The sequence below is a fragment of the Epinephelus lanceolatus genome, chromosome 8 (genome assembly GCF_041903045.1).
Source record: "Epinephelus lanceolatus isolate andai-2023 chromosome 8, ASM4190304v1, whole genome shotgun sequence".
NCBI classification, from domain to species: Eukaryota; Metazoa; Chordata; class Actinopteri; order Perciformes; family Serranidae; genus Epinephelus; species Epinephelus lanceolatus.
Genome location: NC_135741.1, coordinates 15055001 through 15079987, shown reverse-complemented (window position 1 = coordinate 15079987; position 24987 = coordinate 15055001). Strand labels below are relative to the sequence as shown.

At 41.3% G+C, this 24987-nt stretch overlaps 2 protein-coding genes across 10 annotated transcripts in view; both read right to left on the bottom strand.

Annotated features, from left to right (window-relative positions):
• The window catches only part of LOC117258730 (uncharacterized), a 40564-nt gene extending 17474 nt beyond the window's left edge, over positions 1-23090 (bottom strand). The window contains exons 1-7 of the mRNA XM_033629842.2: positions 22985-23090; positions 20912-20993; positions 20751-20819; positions 19466-20633; positions 19114-19363; positions 17795-18079; positions 17429-17609 (exon numbers count right to left, since the gene is read on the bottom strand). Coding sequence (XP_033485733.2) covers positions 17429-17609; positions 17795-18079; positions 19114-19363; positions 19466-20633; positions 20751-20796 — 1930 coding nt within the window. The 5' untranslated portion in view covers positions 20797-20819; positions 20912-20993; positions 22985-23090. The remainder of the gene's footprint in view (positions 1-17428; positions 17610-17794; positions 18080-19113; positions 19364-19465; positions 20634-20750; positions 20820-20911; positions 20994-22984) is intronic.
• Positions 23091-23212: 122 nt separating this feature from the next.
• Positions 23213-24987, bottom strand: part of LOC117258019 (MYND-type zinc finger-containing chromatin reader ZMYND8-like) — a 26055-nt gene continuing 24280 nt past the window's right edge. For all 9 annotated transcript variants that reach the window (XM_078169893.1, XM_078169894.1, XM_078169892.1 and 6 more), the window contains one exon: positions 23213-24440. In XM_078169893.1, coding sequence (XP_078026019.1) covers positions 24262-24440 — 179 coding nt within the window. In that variant the 3' untranslated portion in view covers positions 23213-24261. The remainder of the gene's footprint in view (positions 24441-24987) is intronic.

Sequence of the window (24987 nt, the reverse complement as noted above, 5' to 3'; positions counted from 1 at the left end):
ATTATTTATATTTTATATTCTCCACTATTTCCATAGCTGTTTCCAGCCCACGTTGTAGCCACTAGTGCACCTCTGCTAATTTCAGATGCACCCTAAGGCCCCGACCACAGAGAAAGCATTTTGTAGGTTCCAAAATGCAAGGTGCACCTGGCTGCCTTTTTTTAAAAAAAACTGAATGCCACTAATAAAAAATGCTTGGTGCATCTTTTTATTGTTGCTAGGCGACCACACCATCACCTCCCTACCGTAACCCTTCCGTGTAATCCAGCTATTTATTTAGTTTATTTCACTGTAATTAGTAGCTATTTACTAAAATGTTGAGGCAGAGGGTACTTGCTGTAGCTCTGGTTGAGGGTGAGAGGCTGTCAGTAAATAGTTTGCTGGGCACAGGGAAACAGAGATCTGTGTGGGTACATGAGACCCTGGATCACGGGGAGTACCACCAGTTGGTCCAGGAGCTTCGCCTCCATGATGGCCCTTTCCAGGCATATTTCAGGATGCCTCTGGGGCAGTTTGACAACCTGCTGTCTACTGTTGGGCTGTATAGCTCTGGGTATCCAGCAACTGCTACCACTGGTTTTTCCTCCATTGTTTACCAACTGTAAACTTGTTGTCGTGACCACCACAGAAGGCCCGCCTCTCAAATCATCCGATTGAACAATGGGGAAAAAGATGACAAGAAAAAGATGACATGAGGTGCTTTTCCGCTCTGAATTGATGGGTTTTTTTTAACTCGAGGAGTTCAAAGCACTCAGGCAAATATTTGTTTCTTACACATTTTGTCTTTATCCCTCTGTGGGTTATTTCTGCTGTTTCCTCTCACTGTAATCTTCACTGACGTCACCACATCTAGCCAGTGACCTCTCTCGGGTCCAATCATTCCTTGGATGCTATTCTTTAAATATCACAACAAGTCTGTCGTTCTGTCTGTCAGACCTACTACTGTGTACCCCACCATCTCCACCGCTACCTCCAGGTGATTCACCTGAGAGTTTTCATCAACCACCTGCTGGCTTGACTCCACCATTACCAGCATCTCGACTGGATCCCGTTCTAACTCGAATCTTCATATAGGCCTAATGAAGACGTTTCACACTAATGGGGTCTAAACCCAAAAACCTTTCTGTGTTGCTAACCTCAATAAATAATGTTATACACTTCCAACTGATCCCTCCATATGAGACAAAACCTATTAACGATAGACATGGTTATTCTTGTACCCTTCAACACACTGTATACACACAATTCATAATCACTGAAGAAACACCAGTAAACAATGACCACTGGTGTCATAACCTCAGCTGTCAGGCAAACTAATATGATCTATGAGAATATACTTCCCCCCACGAGGCTCATTCAGCATCCTGTTTCTAATTGAAGGCTTAGTCCCAAATGCAGGAACATGTTGCAGTCATGAAAACACAGCTGGAGAGAAAATATGAGCACAGCCTCACTGTATGTGATATATTACAGCAACAGACACACCACACTGCTAGTTCATTCATCAGACCATGAGAGAAAGAACATTTGTTGTCTCTGAATAAACAAGATTATACTGACTGAATTTATCACTTTGAAAACCTAAGAAACAATTTACAAACAGTATTATGCACTACTGTGTGTAGTGTTATTATAACTTACTGTCTGTAATTAATTTCCCAATTATTAAATGATATCTTTGGCTTTCGGAAAATCTACTGATATTGTGAACAGGTTTGTGGAGTTAATAACGGCTCTGGTTACATAACTGAAATCTCAGATGAGATGTTAATATATTTCATTTGCACTTAAACATGAGCAGATTTGTGGAGTATGAATACATGGGCAAATGGAGAAAAGTACTCTGCATCAATGTTTCAACAGATGGACCACAAGGTCGTCACTTCTCTTGCTTTTGGTCTGCATTGCTCAGGTGTTTGCACGTGTGAACATACTTCCTTGTACCAGCACTGACCACAATTTATGAACAGGTGACATGCTGAGAATGTCTTATTTTTATCAGAAAAATTCAAAATTATCTGAACCTGAAAGTATTTTGTGAAGCAGATCTGGGTCAACTCAGTTCTTCAACAGATCAGGAAGTTCTCAGAAATTCGTATTAATGTTAAAAAGGTAGGTGCAATAGGTACAGGCAGGGTGTAAAATTAACTTTTTACCTCATCTGCCATTGGCTAGTGACCTCCAAAAATTTACTGGCCAAACATATTTTTCACCAGCCAAATAAAAAAATCATGCCTTGTTTGATGAAAAATAATTACCTTACGTTTTTAGTATGAAAATCCAACTTTAGTAAAATCCAACCCTGTCCTCTGTGTTTCTTTGGCGTGCTTGCAGCAAAGGCTGCAGCTCATCGTGTTGGTGTGCAGGTCGTAGGTCAGCCATGACCGAGGCTGGCCAGCCTCGTCTAGTTTCCGTTTTTCAACAAAATGCTGTGCGACATTTGTTTAACTGTCTGTTCTTCTTGTCCAAGTCCAACATGTTCATCTTTGTTTATCCTCTTTTCTGGTGGTGGCTTCACGGCAGAAATGTGTCGCCACATCTTGCTCAGAAGTTACCACAGAATGCCCAGAGTTCCGGTAGCTGACGTCATGCCTTCCTGGCACACGTACAATAAGCTGCGAGGGTCAAAATAGTATGACACAGCTGGCAGAAATGGTCAAAGCACATAAAAAACCCACATGCAATTCAAAATTTTCCATCGGCCACTGGTGGATGTGTGTTTTTGTTTTACACGCCAAACTCATTTTTTACCCGACATTGGCGATTGGCGGGGGTTAATTTTACGCCCTGGGTACAGGGTTCAGCCTTCACCTTCTTCGTCAGCATAAACTTACTTTGGTTAGTCACTTTTCTTGTGTGTATCTGAGTAATATAAGTAAGAAAATGACCAAACTAAACTAAATTAAACCACCACTCTCCCAGCTTAGGTCAACCTGATGATGGCATTAGATAAAAGGCTGAAGAGTCATACCTCATCCTGAGAGGAACATGTGTGAACCAAGTTTCATGGCAATCCACCCAACAGTTGTCAAGACATTTCATTAAAAATAAAAAATGACAATCTCATGGCTGAACCAGAGGAAAGGTCAGAGGATCATCAGAGTCAGTGGGTTTCATCTAAAAACCGCTGATGTGCAAACATGTGATAATCCATCTGACAGTTGTTGAGATATTTCAGTCAGGACCAAAATAGTGAAGTCGCTGACCAACAGAGTGACACTGCCATCCATAGAGCTGCTCAGACAGCGTGGCTAATAATACACTCTAGACAAAATGATCCACAAAGTACATCTTTAACTTTATACTCGATAGTTCAGTATTTATGAAATGCAACATCCTTGTTCCAAGGTGAGAACCAAAGCTCTTTTCTATAATTTGAAAATCATGTGTCACCGGCGGTGCTCTGTAGCATCGGGCACTGTTGTATCAGATCTAGCTTTACGGGTGTAGCATGCAGAATTTTCTCAAAAAAAAAAAAAAAAAAGAAAAAAAGTATAGACTGATACAAAATACACGGTGGTGCAGTGGTTAGCATTGTTGCCTCACAGTAAGAGGATTCCTGATTTGAACCCCGGGTGGGGAGCCCCTCTGTGCAGAGCTTACATGTTCTCCCCGTGTCGGGGTGGGTTTTCTCCGGGTACTCCGGCTTCCTCCGGAAATTCACACTAAATTCACACCTACGGCCAATTTAGAGTCACCAATTAACTTGCGACTCTAAATTGGCCGTAGGTGTGAATGTGAACGTGAATGGTTGTCCATGTGGGTGGCAGTGTATTTATCTGCAGAGACTCTACCCTCTGCCTGCATTTCCTTAATTTCTTCGTTTTACTGTGTTCAGGACATTTCTGGGGACAGTGTGCAGGTGAAATCGGGACTTTATAAAAAGGTAGCGATCAGCTGACAGACTGTAAGCAACATGCATATAAAAGGAAGCTACAAAAATCACGGACACAGTGCAGGAAAAAAATGCAAATGTAATGTGGCAAAACTCCAAGCAGATAAAGCTTGTTCTAAACAGAGAGTGAATCCTGGGTTGGCTTTCACTTTCACTGGTGATACTAGCCTGCAGTAACCTTCACACACACACACACACACACACATTATTACTAATTACTACATGTCTATGTATCATGATGTGGTTGAATATTATTTCTGTGCTCAAATACAATACTGGTTCAACACATTCATAATAACACGTTTGTTTTATGTTTTTAGTCAGCACTTGAAAAAAAACTACAACGTCACGTCCGTATTGAGATGAACAGTGGGTAATTAAATTATTTAAGTCTGGTTATGTCTGCACCCCAAGCAAACTCTCTCGAAGTGTTCAAAAAGTCTGCTGGAGGCCCCTTGTGGACTGGATGAACTGTGGACTGAAACAGCCCTCAGCGCTCGCAGACTTCCCTGGAAAGTGCAACCAAAGTCCCCAAGTGTGTTGAAGTCTGCACATTTGGATTCAGCCACTAGAGGGCACAATGAAGGACACACATCAAGGCTACACAATGGGGTCAGTCTCATATTAACTTGTAAAGGGGAAGCTATCATTAGTCCTTTCATGACATCATGAGTCCAAAAATATACTTTGCTCTGCCTCTGTAGTTTACAGGGGATTTTACTTCAGAAACGATTGACTGTAAGGATAAATTGAAACATGATCTCACTGTTTAAGGCCCAAGTTGGAGAGTTTGTGTATGTGAGGCTGAGTTGTTGGCTCATACTTGCTTGGTGTTTTGAGACAAAGTCACATGAGGTTGAGAGGGAGAATATGTATGTTTGTTTTCATGGCTTATATCACCAGAGGGCAACACACTGAGTGGGTTTATACTCCAGCAGCACATGACTTAAAAAAGCCACTTAAAATATAGTGAAACATTGTGGTTGTGGCTTTTTTATCATATGACTGTATTGACTAGACTTCTTTTGGAAATGCTGAAGAAAACTCAAATAATATTTTCTAAAACATATCTGAGGTTTCTATCTTAGTTGAACAGGGGACAAACATCAGAAATACAGAGGAGGCCAGAGGTGTAGTGGTAGATGATGAAGTGGGTGTACTGTCAGGGAGATGGGTAGGTTACAGAGGTGGGGGTGGGTATACCCTCCTGTATATTCCATAGGTGGGTATACTGTCACTGGCCAGAAAAAGAGGTAGCTATGTCCCATATACCTGTGTATGCTCTCCACTACACCACTGGAGGGGGCATAACCTCTCACTAACTGTGAAGTACTGGGAATGTCAGCAGTGTTTTCTCTTTGGTTGCACATCACTCATTTGTCCAGTAGAGGGTGCTCATGTTTCACAATTAAATGTTGAGGGACTGAAATTATTAGACCATCAGAAACATGCAGATCACATGACAGCTTTGAGAGCATGTGGTGGAGATGAAACGGGAGCACTGACATTGAAAAGAGGCAACAAAAAGCTACAACAGCCAAGAGAAAATAGAAGAATAGATTTTAGCAAAAACCTGACACTGAAAATTAAACTCAGCTCACTTCTAAACACTAAATATCGCACATGCTAGTGTGCGTACGCCGACCCATGGTGGAAAAATACATTTCTAACCCAGAGTGACTTGTTACTGCTGTAAACACAGACACCAATCAACAGAAATCACATGCCTTTCCCATGGCAGTGACGCCACATCATGTGGTCACACTGCACTCAAGCTGAACTTTGCTGCAGAGTCTAACTATGCACCCGTGTAAGGACTGCAATTTACTGTAAGAAATACATAATATAATAAAGAATAAATACAATGATGCATTTTATGTCCCTACCAAGAAAAGGGGCCTAACATAAAAGTGTAATATTTAAGGTTTTGGTAACACTGTCATCCCATTTAATGTATCGTAGTTACAGATGTTTGAGTGTGTGTGGATTATCCCCACTGGGTGTTATCCTAGTGGACCCTGCCAGAACTTTAATCATTAAAGCATCATATGAGCAGATTAGTAATTCTGAGGTTGTATGAATACACAAAAACCCAGCATTGTGCTGAGCTGGTGATGTGTCTGCAGGAGGGTGGAGTGAAACATTTGGAGAAATTAAACAGCCCTCTGTGAGAGCTTTGCTCAGACTTTGTCTAATAGTCGTGATACAGTCCATCACCTCAATGTGATGTCACACACGTTAAAAGTCATGATTATTTGGAAGTAGCACCTTCTTCGCACGGAAAAAAAAAATGCCAGTGCCTCAGTGGTTCTGTGGCATGACTTTTGGAATGTAACATGACTGGTTCACAAAGAACATTTAAAGCTGGGTTGGAAATTAGCACCAGCCAAATGTTGGTAAAACATGCAAGTGGCTACCAGATTTTCTTCACTCACCATCCAATAAAACAATGGTAAACTACTGACTGGCTGGTAGATTTATGAATCCACCAGCAACAGTGGCAGGTTGACAATAAAGTTCATTTCCAAACCTACCCTGTATTGTTTGTGTAGTGTAGTTTATAAGGGAAAGAATAAAAACACATTTAAATAGACTGCACACGGTGTACTTGTGGAGGTTAATCCATAAAAGCAATGGCTATAAACCTTTCTGCATGCGCACAGAAACATTCTAGGTTTGAAAAATTAGCATATTGTGTTGCTCAGTAGGCATTCATTACAGGATTATTAATACATTGAGGCAACATATGTAAGAAATGATCAATAATTATTTACATTTTAAGTAAGTGTCATTTAGAAGTAGACTGACTCCTCCATGGTAAAAGCTGGCATTATTTAAGGTCCCCCAGGTTAAATACAATGCTGTACCTTAAATGGTTTTATATAGTACGTCTGACAAAGGTGCTGTGTAGCACTTTTTAGAGATGGGTGCCATTTAGTACCAAAACAGGTTCCCCTATAATTACAAGCCAAAGAATCCCTTTTGGGTTTCTGTTTAGCACCATTTTTGTGGCCTTCTATAATCAGGGAATTTGTTATTTAGGAATATATAAACTCAGTGGGCCTGTTGGTTGGATTGAACTATTCCATGATGGGAGGACTGAAGACTACATCCCTTGTGGTGACTTTGAAAGTGTTGAGTTTCACTGTGTTTTTTTCTTAATGACACACAACAAGACAAGTTTCCTGCCAACCGATGAGATTTAAGCTAAAGGTAGAGGGGAAAGACATTGAAGCAGGAAGAAGTGAACAGAAAAGAACCTACTAAAGTTTAAACTAATAAATTAGTAACATTCAAAATTCAATGGATGAGTTGAATGACAGTCATCTGTGGATTTTTCTTAGTAATCTGTACAAATATTTTAAGCAGATATACAACAAATATGGAAGAACATGCTAAAGAAATAAACATAACACTAAGTATTATTCTTGTAATTATTAATGTAAATATGTTGTGCTGCTTCTCTCCCTGTGGAGATATTAACACGGAGAGAAAGACAGTGTGTTGTCAATGAAAATGAACTGTTCTGAATGGACAATGTGTCTATCAGTGTGCACTTGATCACAGCAGTTAGGAAACAGAGATGCTCCTGGGACCCCATGAACCACAACATCTGAGGTTCAGGTCCAGAAAGGGACCTTTGTTGCATCTCTCTCCCTCACTTTCTCTCATTCTTCTACTATCTGTAATAAAGGCACAAAAATGTCCAAACAAATACAAACAAAATTCGAGTCAACGCTGATGAAAGATTACTACATATCAGAGCAGTCTGTGTCACACATCCTGTCTGTTCCTTGAACTGGACCTTAAGTTTTGTGTCAGGAGTCGCTGAGTCAATGATTGGAAAAGCAATTAAATGACTGCAATTTAACATGTTGAAGATGCATGTATGATACTCCAAACACAAATATGCCTCATCATTGCCACTCCCATGTTGTATACATGGCTTCTGTGTGGTGCAGAAAACATCATGATAAAAATGCACTTTAACTTCCTTTACGGCTTACAGGGTAACTTTGGTGTTTTTAATCTGGACGCTATTTTTCCCACATTTTCGTGTCTAAGTGACCAATGAGAAAGACAATTTTTTGTGTCCAGTATTGACAGACTGCTGCAGCTGACAGCCACACAACAAGCTACAGTATCACATATAACACTTGGCGTACAAACAAAACTGACCACCATATTTTCACATCTAACTGGGTGAATCAAGGATTTATTTCAACTTCAATCACAGTTGGTGATTTTCAAACAGTGGAAAAGACACACCAAGAGGCTTTGTGAGTTTTATGCTGCTTCTGTCGACTTTGAATGAAGCATATTTTACAATGATAAAATCACAGGTTTTTTTTTAAATGGAGTCTGGTGGGTTTGGCAATAGTGATTTCAAGGCTGTTTCTAGTTAAACAAAGAGGATCTTAATCTTTAATAAAAAGGTCTATCCCTGTAGTGATCCTTTCCATAATGTTGTCAGACAGTTATGGCACAATATTTGTGAGCCTGTTAGTGACCATAACAAGCACTTTTAGTGGATGCAAACTGATGGTGCACAAGTACCTCACGTGACCACACTGCAGCCTGTTTGGCGGTTGCTGTCTGCAGCAGTCTTGCTCAATACTGGACCAATTTCAAAACAATTTTTCCCATTAGTCACTTAGACACAAAAACATGCCCTTTAAGGTTCATATAAATTTAATATAACATTTTATCTACCGGTAGGGTGTGATGATTGTTAGATTTCATCTTTTCCTATTTCCATATGTTTATATGTTTATAGAGCCAAGTGCCATGATGTACAAACATGCGAAAAAAAGAAAATGTTTTACAAAAATGAAATTTCTCATGGTCATGTAGCAAATTCACATCATCAGTGAAAATTAAATGCAAAAATTGGATTCCCACTAAAATTGACTCATATTGCAAACACAGTACCTGTCAAAATAATCTTATGGGTTTTTTTTTTCTTTGAATATCGTGTAGCCTTTGCCTCAGACTACAAGCTGAAGTTTGTGAAGTTTATGATAAAGGTTGTATTACTAAAAACATGTTCTGATCACCTGACAGATTTTACAAACAGGAACACCTGAAAGTACACGAGGTATGCCTCTCTTATAACATGATAAAAAGGAAAATCACTACTGTCTGTTTTGTAATCCGTCCATTCTCTGTGTGGATGATTAACTGAACATTATAAACCTGTTGACAAAATAAAAACAGCACTTAGACTACAGTCCCTTGCTTATCCACAGTATTTGTTGAATGCTGAATTATCTCCTTGATGTTCAGTGATCGGTAGTCAGTCATGCACTTCCCACACCAACAGTCAAAGTCAAAAAAAGGTGAGAAACTGACGATTGGTCATCAATGAAGACAACTTCACCCCCACAGACTGTGGGTGTTACAAAGCAAACACTTTGCTTATTAGTGTGTGAAGTGTGTGAGTAAAAAGTAAAGTTAATGTGGTCATAATTTTAAAGATGTTTGAGCCATTAAAATAACACATTTGTCACAGTGCTGATCAAAACCCATCTGTTCCTCTAATCATTTATCACATATAGATCATTTTTCTCTAACCAAACTGTAAGTGTTTGTAATCTGAGGTAAAGTTCATCTTTCTTTTGTTGGTTGGATTATTTCAGGTTGTGTTTGGCAGGGTGCAAACGTCACTTTAACCATTAAAAATGAATGTGTTTGGAGATGTTCTGTGTAATCATTTATGAGGGTTTAAATTTCCAGCTGCAACATTAAAGGTCCGATCTGTAGTATTTAGGGATACTGGCAGAACGGAGTATAATATTGATGACGAAGTTTACATTAGTGTATATCCACTTAACACTAAGAATCACTGTGTTTTTGTCACTTTAGAATGAGACATTTATATCTACATATGGAGCAGGTCCTCTTTCACAGAGTCTGCCATGTTGTTTCTACAGTAGCCCAGTCGGGACAAACCAAACACAGGCTCACGTGAAGGCGGTTTGCTTTTTTGCTTCAGCCACCGTAGATCTCGTACACTCTTCGCACATGGGAGAGGTTTCAGTTGGCTGCCATCTGCAACCTCATTGCTAGATGCCACTAACTCGTACACACTAGACCTCTAAACATCTAAAAATTAAGGGAGTTTGTTATTGGAGGGGTTATGGTACCATGGTGAAATCATTGCATAGATCTTTTATAATAATTAGATACTGGACGCCAAAATGGCGCCTGTTCAGTTCAGTGGAACTGCTTGCCTGACACACACGGCAAAAAAAGTTTCTACTTCCGGGTTTCCTTCCACAACATGCAGCCCACTTATAAAGCCTAGTAGTGTCTCTCTTACTGGTCCCGCCCACAACTTACCACTTAGCTCATAGACTTTAACATTGTTATGATGATGTCATACATTTTTAAAATCACTTTTCTTGGCTCGTGGAAAGTTTTACAAATATAATACGTCCACGGATAAAAAAATTATTATAGAAAGAGTCATAAATGACACTGTTTGAAGCTGGAACTGTCCTGTAAACAGTTTTCCAAACATCTCTTTAAAAATGGTGGTCTAAGGGGAAATTCCTGTTGGGCTGCTGGGGATTTTTTTTTTTTTTTGCTGCAATACCACAAGTCGCCACTGGAAAAACTTAGAAGCAAGGCTGAGCTGCTTTCGTAAGTGCCTGAATCACTGATGAAGAACTTAAATTATAGGGGCCTCATTAAAGCTGTCACAAAATCAGGAGTCTGGCATCTTAAAAAACAGATAAAGGAGAATTTTGAAAACATCATTCACACTTTCATTTCTTGTAGTGTGGCCTCCCATCATGCACTCCTTACTGCCTTCCCCGATAAAACCATTAGACAGGGGCAATTCATCCAAAATGCTGCTGCTAGATTCAGACTCAAAATGTGGAGAAAAGGTTTTAGCCATCACGCTGCCCACAGCTGGAATCATCTCCCCTTGGAACAAAGACAGACCCCAACCATAGCCATTGTTAGAACCAAGGTAAAAACTGTTCTCTCTTATTAATTAATACATTTTCATGGTGCTTTTGTTTTATTATTTTGGCTTCAAACTTTAAACTTATAACTATATTTTCATTAAAATGATCTGAACTTTTATTCCTCTTTTTTTTTATCTTTATTTTTCTAAGCCCTTTGAATGACAACTGTGTATAAAGTGCTTCATAAATAAACCTGCCTTGCCTTTCTTTAGGGTGATGTGGAAATGTTTTACACTAAATCTACTGCTAGATAGAAACAACGTGACTGAAGCTTCAACCAGCAAAACAGTGAGGCAACGCGACATCCACACTGAGAGCAATATCCACTCGTTATCTTTAAAAAGCCTTAATCTAAAGTTCATTTGACAAAAGACCACTCTGAGTTTTCCTGAGTTCCATGATGTTGTGTGATGCAGAGATGAAACTGTGCAGCAAATCATCACGTGTGGCGACAACACCTCTGTTCACCAGGCCACACCTGGTCGCCAGATGCCGTCTCAGCCTGCATCATCTCCTGACCTCAACCGCTCTGTGAACCTGTGAGACGCCCTGCAACACAAACGCTCCAGACTTGACCTCTGCCTAACCAAGAGCAGCTCAGTCCGGACCTTCTCCAGAAATGAGGCAGCACCTCATAGCTGCACATTCAGAGGCTCCATAAAGGTCAAACAGAGGTGGATCCAACAGGTGAACCAAAATGGACCTCTGGAAAACTACTGGGAATGGAGATGTTGGAGTAGTTTTCCTGTTATTGTTTTTGTATGTATTTTATTGTAGTGTTATGTGGTTTATTTTTGTGGTCATCAAGGCTTATTAAAGCTCCTAACATTCTGATATTCTACTCAAAATTGCAGTCCAACTGAAATGGACACACCTTTGCTGTCACTCTTGGACCTACTTTGATTTTTCAAAATTCAGGCAATGTAGCCAAAGAAATTAGAGTTTCAAAAGTCTGTAAGATTAAAGGGTCAGTTTAACCAAATGACAAATGAATATTTTCTCACACAGCCTCACTGATGTCGAGCCATACATATTTATATGTGCCTCTGCATCCCTGGAACTTCTGTCACTTTATGAAAATGGTGAATTTCACCATATCACTGAAAAAAAGTTTTCATTGGAACTACCAATTTGTTATAAAGAAGTTTCAAAGAGAACTATTTACAATGAGGCATGTGGATTATGCAAAGTAACCAGGATGTTGTAAATACATTGTTGCGATTGCACTGTGAACTTTTTAAGTGATGTTTGAGGGAATTAATAATTATTAGTTTATTTGTGCTTTCCAATGTGAGCCTTCTGTTGAGTCACAAGAATGAAAGTTTGGTTTAATTGTCATGATTAAGGGACTGGCTTCTCAAAACACGACTGTAAAGTTAGCCAGGTAAGTGCCAAGTAAATGCTGCCTCCTCCTTGACAGGTTCCTAACATTTACAGGTCTCGTTATACTGCAATCACTTCACACAGGACATATTGTATTTTGTGTGCGTGCGCCTTTGTGTGTCTGTGTGGGGCGGGGCAGGTGTCCTTTAAAATGCATCAGCTAGCAGTGAAGCTTGACTTTTACTTTTTTTTTTTTTTTTTTACTTTTATTTGCAAACAAAGATGTTTTATAAGTTTTTTTTTAATAAGTTTTAAGCTTCCAGACTAAGATGAAAGAGTATGGGGGCTTTCACATCAGAGATGCAGGCCTAGATCCGAGAACACTTAACCCAAAAGTCCAGTTTGATTATTTTGAATGCTTCACTTGAAAAGGTGGTCTCGTACGGTTCATGTGTACTCCTGTACAGTATACATAAAAGGTGTGAACACCAACTGTGTGCTTTTCAACGCGACAACCTGGGGCCGTATTCACAAAGCTTCCTAGTGCTAAGAGCTGCTCCTAGTGACGAAATTCTAAAAAACATTCTTAGAATTGTGACGTTTTCTTAGAATTTCCCCTTAAAGTTAAGACTAGGTCCTTGTAAAGTTAAGTCAATCACAAAACATCTCAGACCTTAAATGAGCTAGGGTGGAAAACTGTTAGGAGCAGGAAGGAGGACTTTTGAGAGGCTTAAGAGTTTCTTAATCAGAGGATAAAATGGTGGAAACACAAAGAGAAATGGTCTCTAAACACAAAATGACAGTTATTAAATGAAATGCTACATTTGAGATTGTGCAGGGATAATATGTGTGGTTGATGTCGTTAGGGATACACACACATTTCCCACCTAACAAAATGATGCAGTTCATTTCATTTCCTCTGGGTGTCCACACCTTTCAGGCTCACAAAAGGGCGTATCTGTGACAATCAATCACACCTGTCAAAAGAAAGCATCACACCTAGCAACGGGGTCAACCACACCTCCTCAGTAAGATAAAAGTTTCTGTCCCTTTCTTGCTCAGAGTCGCTCTTTGAATGTTCCTAAATTGCTCCTAAGCTAGGACTCCTTACTAAAAGTTTTTAGGCTAAGTTAGGAGCTCTCTGAGAGTGATCTCAGAATGTTTGTGAATGCGGCCCCAGGAGTTTTCAACCAGTTATTCACCAGTCTCAATTAAATACTGATGCCTCAAAATCAGACAGTGGTGCAGCTTGCCACAGACAGATCAAGATCCAACTTTGCTGCCGCCTTCGACCTGCAATCGGAGCTCCCACCTGAGGTAGAGAGCCCCGCACAGGGCAGCAGCAGATCTTCCACTGGCCAGGAGCAGAGTTTCACCTCGCTGCTCCACGGATGACAGTCCCGGGGCAAGAGTGTATGCCTTCGGTGCCTTTTTCTACACTGTAGCACAACAAGAATGTCACGCAAATGGTGACGCAAGTGTACTCGGGTATGGAGCAACATTACTAATGTGAAAGCTGAGAGACAAGAGAGTGGAGAGAAGGGCAATTATCAAACGTGGCTACTGCTGTCAGCGCCTTAACCCTAAATGTTTTAGTAATGAAGGGATCTGTGTGTTGTATCATGCTGACATAGTGACCATTTGTATGGTAGTATTATCCCGTTACAATCTGGGATGTTTCTAACAATCAACAAACTGTACGAACAGTAGACCTACTGCCTGCTGCACATACCTTTATACTGTTCATGTCTGTTTGTAAAGTGTACTTGTAAACATACTGCTCAAGTTTTAAATTCCACACTTGTCATAAAGGTCGGGGAAAAAGGGTGTAGGAGCTGAGCCCAGGTCAGTGCTCAAAATGAAACCACAGAAATGTTTTGTTTCAGGCAACAGAGATGTTTGCTGTAGTTTGTGTGTTTGCATGAATATATAGAGAAATGTGGATGTAAATGAGAGTGTGTCAGCTAAAACGAAAAGGGTTTCAGAATATCAGGAGCATGGTTGTTTGCACCATTGGTAACAGAACTAAATGTGGGGTTATTTAACCATGTTTCTAAACAGATGCCTATCCTTCGTCTCTGGATGTGTGTTGAACTCAGAGCCTTCTTCATTAGCTGAAGGGCAAAGTCTTTTCTGAAAGGCTCGGAGGACTGCAGCATTTCTCTGATGGTGGTCAGCTGAAACTTCCAAATTGTCTTCATGGAAATGTGATGACGAATCTCCCACTGACTGTTCGGTGGACTCCAGGTGGAATCTCATGCTATCGTGTGCACTGATGAATCCTCCAGTCCTCCTTGTGTCTCTGCAGCAGCATGAAGTCAGCTCCTCCTCCTCCATACCAACTGCTCTATCCCTATACAGAATCCTATCACGGCTGATATTGGTGTGTCTGTACAACAACTGGTTCAAGAGTGTGTGTCTGTGCATGTGTGTGTGTGTGTGTGTGTGTGTGTGTGTGTGTGTTGATGGATAAGGCACTGTAAGTTGCAGCATGATGTAAATGTTTCCGCTGATGCATTGTTGTTTGAGCATGACAGAGGGACACGGAAAGTTGTACAATGTTGTGCTGTGTGAGTTAAGAAGTGCATTTCATGGATTAAGTGCAGCGATGACTTCACTTTACTTGAATGTTTTACGAAACTGCAAGAAGAAAAAAAAAAAGAGATGTTGCCTGATAGAGGCAAAGGACTGCTAATGAGCACCCTGTCTGTAGGAAGAAACTGCTGGTGCTTTAACATCAGGGTCTGTGTTTGAAAAGGTGTTGAAGGGTTTGAAGAGGTGATGTGTCCTGCTGACATTATGGCACCACAACATCACTATGCAGGGTTTAGAAAACCAATGTCGTCAGTCAGTACGTTTACATGCAGCTTGAGAAAATCAAATTATTAGCTTAGTCCGACTGAAACCGGACTTTTAAATGCATGTCAACAGCTTAGTCCATCTGAAATTGGACTATCTGTAACTCGACTAACACCCCTAGATAATTCGATTGAAAATCAAACTATTGCCGCATGTATCCACTTAGTCCAACTGGAGTTGGATCGGCATTCTGCGCATGCACGACTTTTTCTTTCGCGGGCTTTCACCCGGGAGAAAAAGGAGATGACGTAGCAGCAGTGCAGTAAAATAAACAAACAAACGAACACCATGGAGACAGAGAAGCAGAAGACGCACTTCTGGACGGACAAGGAAACTACATTTATGTCCTGACAGCTAAAAGAGCTGAACATTTTGAAGTTTATGGATGGTAGGAAAAGGCGAAACGCAGAATTATTTAAAAAGGTTTCTGAACAAGAACCGGAACTATTTCAATACGTACTATGTTAAAAAGGACACAGCGCCGCCTATCGAGGCGGAGTCAGACGTACTTTGTCAGAAATTCGATTTTCTCTTCTGCATATATACTCAGACAAGACAAGAAGTCAGACTTGACTGATTAGCCTAGCTATGAGCTTAGCTTGATTACTGCATGTATGTAAATGTACTGACTGGCACTGAAGAGTTGTGAAGGGTTTGTGGGAGGTGGGTGTGAGCAAGACATGCTGACTGCTGCAGCTGTTCTTACAACTAAGTTCATTATGCAGGTCCGCAAACAACTGCCGACTGACAGGCGATGCATACCTTTTTACAACACACAAAGCAGCAACTGAGCTGTCATCACTGTTAAGTTAATTAAATTCTTTGTGGTAAAGCCGTAAATGTCCATCAGCAATTTTATTTGGGCAGCACTCGATCTGACGTGCAAGAATGTGTCTGACTAGCAGTCACAAAATTATTTCATAAGCGATTTCATGTCATCATGTGGTCTAGCTTAATTTCCTAAATATTAAGGAAAGAATAGCATCTCTGGGATATGTGCACTCCATTTTTAAAGGGGCTTTTCAGGCATGCACTCCGTCATCTGTAAAGACAAACAAATTATCATCTAATTTTTTAAAGTTTTTAAAAACTTCCCTTATTCAATATTTATTGAAATACAGAGGACCATGTCTTTGGAATCACTGACTTTCATCACTATTTGCAAAGCTTAAAAACACTTCATTTATTTCTTTGTGATGGATCTCAACTTGTAAATATAAACTTCTTTGTTATTTGTACATTTAAATCATTTTTTTATTGCTGCTTAGTCTTGATACTTTGATATACTATGCAAAACTTGTTTTTATCTGTTTTCTCTTTGAGGTATGACTGTTGTTATTGAATAGACTAAATATATATCTAAATATAAATATAAATATATATAACCTCTCCTACACACTTTTTTTATGTGCCTGTATATGTGCAAATAAAGTAAACTAACAAAGACAAAAACCACCTTATCTTTAAATGTCTACACATCTGCAGTGGGAGTTAAGGAGGTCAAACTTCTATCTGACTCTATAAAGTTTTAAAATTGATTCTTAGAGAATATAATGAACAACAAAGAAGAGTAAGATGTGGTTCAGTATTCAAATGATGATAAATGTTGTGTATATGTGAGCATCCTCCTGTTGGATCAGAGGTGAGCATGTGAAAACATGTGTGCTTCATGTGCACTGCAGGTTATGGTGAGGAACATACTGACACTGACTGTACAGTCTTCGGACCATCAAAGGCCAGCATCACCATTTCACAGTACGAGGCATGTTTCCAGAGTAAGAAACTTTTGCCAAAAGCGTCAGTGTGTTAAGCCTTCCTTGTTGCCAACTAAAGCTTCTTCCAACTCAGTGTTTGTCAGTCAGTGACTGATCGTCATGTTCTGAAACACATATTCTTCAGTGAGAACCTTTTGAGTTTGCAGGACATCTTTGCAAAGACAAACTGAACATCAGAGCAGTGTTTCGATACACTGATACCAAAACCTGGTAAAGCACCCTGCCTACCCAGGACTAACCCACACACACACACACAGATGCTCTGTGTTGCAGTTACCAGTCAAACCAGCTATGAGACTGGTTTAAATTTAGTTGAATATTGGAATCTTGACTACTCAAGACTGTTTGGGCACATTTTGGGCATTTCGAACCAACAAAGAAACTATAAAAGTGAACATACTTACCCACTGCTGACCCCTGCTACTTATCAGTCATCCCAGAGAGAGCGTATGTTTGCGTCCAGGCGTGTGCGTGTATGTGTGTGATTGTGCCACGATTTAAAGAGGGAGGAAAATCTGTAATGCCAAAAGAGGCACTTTGTGCATGGTGTGTAAACTGCTGTGTGATCTGAATGTGTGTGAGTAGCGAATGGTACATACACGGTGTGTTAAACTTAGATGATGGTATGGTAGTGGCCTGAACTTCTGTGAGACTGGGGTCGCAGGCTAAGGGAGACGCAGCCTCCTCCTGCCCTCCATCTTCGTCCTTGACCTCCTCCTCTTCCCCTTCCTCCTCAGCCTTTCCTGCTAATCTCTTAGACATCCTACCAGACCTCTGACCCTGTGATGAAAACAGAGGCACAGGTCAAAAAATAAGATACTGCTATAGATACTAGTATAGAATAGACTGTCACACTGCGGTTTCACATCAGACACAACATGTAGAAAAGACTCAAGAAAATACTTTGCCTCAACCTTTTTACGGGTATATTTCAGTTTCTCCATCGCCATGTTGCAATCACTTACCTTTGCAGTGGGTCTGGCAGTGGCAGCTTTTTTTGAAGGCCGTCCTCTGGGCTTGGGCACCTTAGGACCAGACAGAGTCTTCATAGTGAAAGCAGCATGCTGAAGGATGCAGTCAGTGCCACAGTAAACAGAGTCCTGTAAGGCTTGTTTGGCGCACCCGGGTCCAATGCACAGAGGAAAAGAGCTGTCGGTCTCCATCTCAGCTTCAGGCTCTGACTCGAACTTCACCACAGGAGCCACAGGAGCTGCCTCCTCCTCCTTCTCCTCCATCACCAATACAGTCTCCTGAAACAAAGGATCTTGTTTACACCTGGTGTAAGCATGTCTCCTGGGTGATTGGAATAGAAACGGCCAGAACAGGTGTGCATCCTCAATGCATCTTGAGATCCAATCGGAGGTGGTCTGGGCTGCATGTGGCCATATTCTTTCAGCATTCTGTACGCTAATGTGTCCTGGACCACACTGAAGGGCCACCGACTTAGCTTACATCCCTGCTAATTCAACTCAAACTGTCTGTTGCTGCCATTACACAGGTTAGACACAGCGTCTGCGAACGTTCAGTTCAATGTCGGCCTGGTTAGCACAAGCTAACACAGCAGCAGCTGTTGAATGGTCCCAACAAAATCAAACTGACACCAAAACAGCTCGAAGTGTTGATAAACAGTAGGTCACTTTAGCCATCTGATGCTAACAGTTAGCCCTGTCACTGTGTGCGTGCAGGTGGACTCACACCAACTGTCCCCGGTGGAGAGCTTAGCAATAGCTGCAATAGTCTCCTAGCACCGGGAAGGTGGCGATACCGTGTGGCGGGATTGTCTCGTGATAAACAAAGAGGGAGAGCGAGGGCAAGGAAGGGCTGCGAATCAACGCGCTACGTGCAGCTCTACAATGAATTAAGATTTTACCCAATTTAAGAAATAACAGCTGTATGTGTGCATATAGCATGACAAACCTCCTGCCGGTTAAGAACACCGATGCATTTGGTCTTTGCAAACGGAAATGATGTACGTGTTTATTTGCAGAAAGAGCAGGGAAATGGGATCCGTTCACAAGTGGTCACTCGAGACGCATGTAAAGACGCATTCGAATAGAAGGTGAGAACAGACAGACTTATGATTGGACTACCCAAGACACGTTAATACCAACTAGCTCAGTGTCTCAGCTTAGACCCAAACCCCAATATTCTGTCATGCTAATCGAGTCATGATTAATGATGCAAATATAATACATATGACATATCAGTATTTGCTGTCACACAGGAATTAGAGCTAACCGCTGCAGCCATTTGTAGACCACTAACAATCAAAATAAATTCTAACCTTGACATCTTGCTGCTCCTCATGCCTCTCTTCTTCACCAGGAGGACTCAGTGTCAAGCATTCAGGAAAGCTAAGCTCTGGCTCTGGCTGAGGGTGAGGCTCCGGTTGGTGTTGGCTTTGCCTCTTCGACATGCACGGGGGGCAGATGTACTCCTCCCCTTTCCTCTCCATCTTCCGGCCCTGCGTCTGACTGATACCAACACAGTCGCCATGGAACCACTCCTGGCAACTGTCACAGCAGATCATGAACCTAGAAACAAACCACAGCCATCAGAAAGTGAAATTAACAGATGGCTGAGGTATGCAAACCTCCAAAGCCCAAGGGATCTTGTTAGCAGAAACTAGCGTATACCTTTTATCTTGTTTTTGTCGACAGATGCAGTACAGAGCATTGGCGTCGGAGCCCTCTGTGTCTGAAATGCCTAAACTATCTTCTACAGTTTTATCGTCTTTCTTCTCCTCTTCCACTTCCTCCTCCTCCTCTGGTGCATCATCATACTGGCCAGGAGTAACAGCAGTAATGTGGTCTAAATCAGTGTCTATGATTATGCAGTCTGAGTTTGACTGCTGAGCAGGACTCGGAGTACTGTCAGAGTTAGCAGATGATAACTCTACGTCAGCAGGGCTGGGTGAATAGTTTTCTTTTTCCTCCTCTTGCAACTGTTGCAGCTGCTGTTCAGATGGATTAACAAGAACCACATCATTATCGTTGTCCTCATGGTCTGCAATGCTTGGCTGAAGCACCACTGCCCTGCCCCTCCCTCTGCCCCTTCCTCTACCTCTCCCCCTACCTCTTCCTCTGCCTCTCCCCTTTCCTCTGGCCTTTCCTTTCCCACCTTTCACTCCTCTAGCTCTCGTGTCTCCCTGCTTGACTTGAGATGCCAGCTGCTCCTTAATCTGTATCAGAGTCATATCATCACTGTCCTCGTCTTGACTAGAAATCAACACCACATCATCGACTTCCCCTCCTGCCACATTTTCAGGAGTAACAGGTTGTGAGATCTCCATTTCATCAGCGGATTCAATATTATCAGTTTCTTCTATAACCTCTGGAGGAGGAGCCTCCATGGCATCAGTGGCTTCCAAAATGTCAGGGACTGCCAGTGCATCTGACAATGACAAGCCCTCGCCCCCACCAAGCAGTGAGAACGCAGTGTGGAAGGCAGACCCAAAATCTTGCCATAAGCTGGGGTCAAGGCTCCCTCCTGCAGAGGCCTCTGAGCCTGGCTTGCTCTCGTCTGCTACCGGTGATGATGGGGCTGACCATTCAAGGTCATCTAAAACACTCCGAGTTGCTTGAGTAGTTCTCTCAGGGGCCTGGGTTTCTGGAGTGGGCTGGGGTGTCTGATTGGTTCGACGATTTCTGCCTCTGCGTACAGGTGGAGGACTGTGGGTTAAGTCCCCAACTTCATCCATGAACTCTCTTCTAGCAATGGTTGTCCGCCTGAAGCCCCAGGACTTTTTAACCTGAGACATGGTCGACCCAACACCTGCTCCTTCTGACTGGCTCTGCTGTCCCTCTATGGAAAGATAGGAACAAACAAAGTTAACAAAAAGAGAACCAGATCTTTTTCATGTTCATCTACAGCAAAAGTCTGCCCATTTAAGCAACTCATTCACAACAGAAACACTTCTACCTGAGGCATTATCACTGGTGACACTGTTATTTTCGACTGGATCCATACTGACGTCCACAGATAACAAAGCTGTCAAAACACAGACGATATAATTGGTTAGTGCACAGGTGTAAAGGAATGGTAGCTAGCAGGATGAGGGATAAATGCAGAATAACAGGTACCTCTGAAACCAATGAGCTGACGGCTGCCAAAACCTAATTTTCAGCACATGCAAAGTGTCATTCCACTTGTGTCTCTTTGCACCTGGGTAAAGTAGGGAGAGAAAATACACCTAAACATGATCCATTAGATTATGACTCAATAATTAGCCTAAAACGTCCACATTAACAGTTTGACTTGTTAACCAATACTTGCTGCTGTGTGAGAAGGCAGACATGACCATCCATTCCTTATGAAGAGGTTCAAAGGAAAGCTTATACTGCTAATACAGTGGTTCTCAAGGTCCCCAGAAAAATAGGGGATATATCATTTCGCTATTTAATTCACTATAGAAGTGAACCCAATATGAGGAAGGGTGCTTTTCGTTATGCCAGTGACTCAGAACTCATTCCCCCTCAGCATCGAGGATCTCTTTAATGCACCTCAAGGAGCATGGGGAGAGGAGAGAGGAGGCTTCTGGAAGAGCTTAGGCCCCATTTATACGACAACCATTTCAACTGAAAATGGTAAACTTTAGTTGTGTTTTGGCCAATCGTTTACACAACAGCGGCAAAGGACAGACTTTTCTGTTTTTTGGGGAAACTGATGTCGTCTAAACAGGGCCTTAGAGCGAGAAAACACAGGTGTATCCTGCATGCCTCTTCCTTGAAGCTCTCTCTTACATCCTCGCTGGGAGAAGCGGAGATGTGAGGAAGAGATGCAAGGAAGCAAAGGGACACATTAGCATAATGAAAAGCACCCTGAGAGTCTTAAGAATGACTTTTTTGATCAAAGGTTTCATTCCCTCCATCTCTTCAGCTGTAGCTGACAACTATAGAATTCAGGTCTTAATCATATCTAACTGGGTCCCTGACCTAACGTGTATCAATTTAGAGATCCTTGACATGAAACACGTTGAGAACCACTGCTCTAATACATGTACAAACCCACTCAATGGCCAGCTCATTAGGGTCACTGACCTAAAACTAATACTGGCTAATACAATGGCTCTGCATTACATCTTAGGGAGATGTGTTGTTAAGATTTTACTGAACTGTTCTAGAGTGGCGTTGATCAAACTACTGTTGAATTTAACTACACAGAGATGTTATTATACTTCAAAAGCACCACGATCAGCTACATTATAACATTCATGATGGTAGACGTTAAGGTAGCACATGTTGTACTACACTGCATTTTCTTTAGATACTGAGCAGCTGAGTGCATGTTTACATCCATAGGCTTTGACTCTATAAAGTCAACTTGGAGATTTATTCTAACCCCTTTGTGACGAGGATGAGAAAGGTGAAACATTTGGGTTTGATCAAGCTGATAGTACTGACACAATGTGAGAACAGAAAATCGAGTTTCACTTCTTGCATCTGCAGACATATGTTTCATACCTTTTCAGAGAGTAAAGGCATGTTAGACTAGCTGTCCACATGTTTACATAAGTGTAAACGTGTGGGTTAAACACGTTGCTTAGTAAAAGCGTGCACTGTACTACACTTTATGAACGAACACATGGTGAAATGTGCTGTCTCCAGTGTTGTGTCTACTTAACATTAACCCAATTTCATATTGTTCTCTTATCCCACTGCCTTATCTATAAAATCACCCAGTGTTGACATTATGAAACGTTTGTTAGCTGCTGTGTTAAGGTCTAAAGATGTGACCTGCAACCTATCTCAATGTCTGTTGCCCACATAGCAACTTCAGCCCTGAGCAGACGTTGCATTTATGCAAAGCCTCGTCGACTGGAGTGATAATTATGTGGGCAGTCCACCATGTCTCTATTCTCTAACAGACGCTCCTTAGCTAAACAGAAACGAAACAACACCCTAAACTAATGTCAATACTGAACTCAGTCGTCTGTGAGAGTGCAGAAACGAAACGTCCTTGTTCTGCAGCGACGCAAACACTCAACACTTAGTCCGACATTGTTCTCTGGACCTAGTTGAGCTAGCCGCTAGCTGCTACGCTACCTGCTAACAAATGCAAGACGCTGCGAAGCAAATTATCTTAAACAATGGCGACACAAAAATTAAATGTCTCACACTTGTATATAAACACCGTGAGGAACACTGAAAGCATACCTTGATATATACATGATTAATTTTCCAGTTATTAGCGGATTCGCCCAGCTAGCTAGCTAGCTAGTACAGCCTTCCATTTTCTCCATGGATGTCTCTCTGCCTGCTGTGTCGTAATCTCGCGAGAACTCGGGTGGAAAGCACAGTGGCTTCCTGTTCAGTTAATCAGTGATCGTTTGATTCATTTATGATCATTCCCACAGAGAGAGGTCTAAATCAATCAAGCCGTGCTAAGTTGATCAGAGCTTTTTTATTTTTCTTCACGAATCCATTTATTGTATGTACAATATGTAAACACGAACGAGACACGAGCTCAAAACAGACATGCTCACAGGAAATAATATCCAGCCAAAATGCAGTTTCTATTTATGCCTACTCAGTTCTCATAGACACAGTCTGATCAGGATTTACATCAGCTTTGGATCAACCAGTTAAACAGAGGCTTCACTCAGAGCTGACATTCATATGAAGTAATTTATTTTCAAATAACTTTTGTTTAGACACATAGAAATGTGATTTCATTAAACATACTATAAAAACATATGACACTATAAATATTTCAGGTTCAGGTATTTTCTTACAAAAACTTTGTACAAATTTTTTAGTTCTTTTTTTTTTAATAAATCACAGATATTTTTTTATGTAGGTCTATACAATGTGGAACTACAATACAAAATTGGTATGAGCCAAAAATGCCCCTGTTGACATGAAGAGGACATAGTTGAGAACATAATGTTTAAACTTGCATTTCTCAAAATATCTCAGTTGACATGGAGCAGACATGGTTTAAAACATGAAGATGAAACTAGCATAATCCAAAATACCTCTGATGGCACCATGATAAATGAATATCACCTGTCGATGGCTGTTTGTATCTTATAATATGAAGAGCGATCAACACAATAAGACAGCCTGTAAGTACTTAAGAGCAGCATTGAAGTATTGTAAATATTCTGTGGATCGATACAATCTTGCTGAGACTTGAAAGGAAGTGGTAACAGATCTATAATAAAACTACAGAATGAAAACATACAACCTCACATTTTATTTCTCAAGACAGACTACTTTCACATGGTGAATCCACCTGAACACAGACTTGTGGAAACTGCAGTCAGAGACGAACCCAAACAAAAGTCCACCAAGCAGATGCACACATGGGAATGGAAAAAGCAAAGTGATTTGTCACAGAGGTGCAGGCCTTCGAGCACCAAGTTGGACGCAACGTGTCTGACACGACAAGCCCCACAGCGGCCGTGCGAGAGTATCTGTAGTGTAAGCAGTTAGGTCACAGTAACACCAGCACTGTCCTTGCTCTTGTCCATGTAAGTGGGAGAGTTGCTTTTGTCTGATATGGATCCTGCTCCTGAGGGCAGGGTCTGTGTGGCAGGAGAGAGGCCTGATGATTTCACTGACGGGTCTGAGTTGGACTCTGCTTCTGGCTCCTGCTGCGAAGCTGTGGCTGGAAGGAAAAGCAAAATAGACAATGAAAACATGCACACCATATATCTGTGCATGTTGTTCCGCAGAATTTAGCTACTTACCCCTAGTGTTGGGGATAAATATAAATATTCTTTTTGGTAAAAGGTTTATAGGTAGAATATAACATTTACTCTGTTGCTCTGGATCTTGAGCTGTTTGGACACACAGCTGTCTCTATGTTCAGACAGTCTCCATTCATTTGGCAGTATGCACTCAAATATTAAGCGCTGTTTTTGCTTGATTCTCTTGTTTGAATTTACATCGCCTTGCTTTAATCAGGAACACACCATGTGATATCGGGTGATTAGAATGTGCACTCTCCCTTGTACCCTTTTCCCTACTCTGCTCCTCGCTGGACTCTTGCACTTTGTAACCTTTGCCTCTGCTTTCTCACAGTAGCAAGTTTTATTGTTCCCAGCGTTCCTCCGCTCATGGAGAATGCCAAATATTCTGTGCCGTGCCACTGGGTTGCATATATGGAGGTCTTTTCAGGTCTATTTCCCAGTTTAAAACGTGTTAGAGAAGTA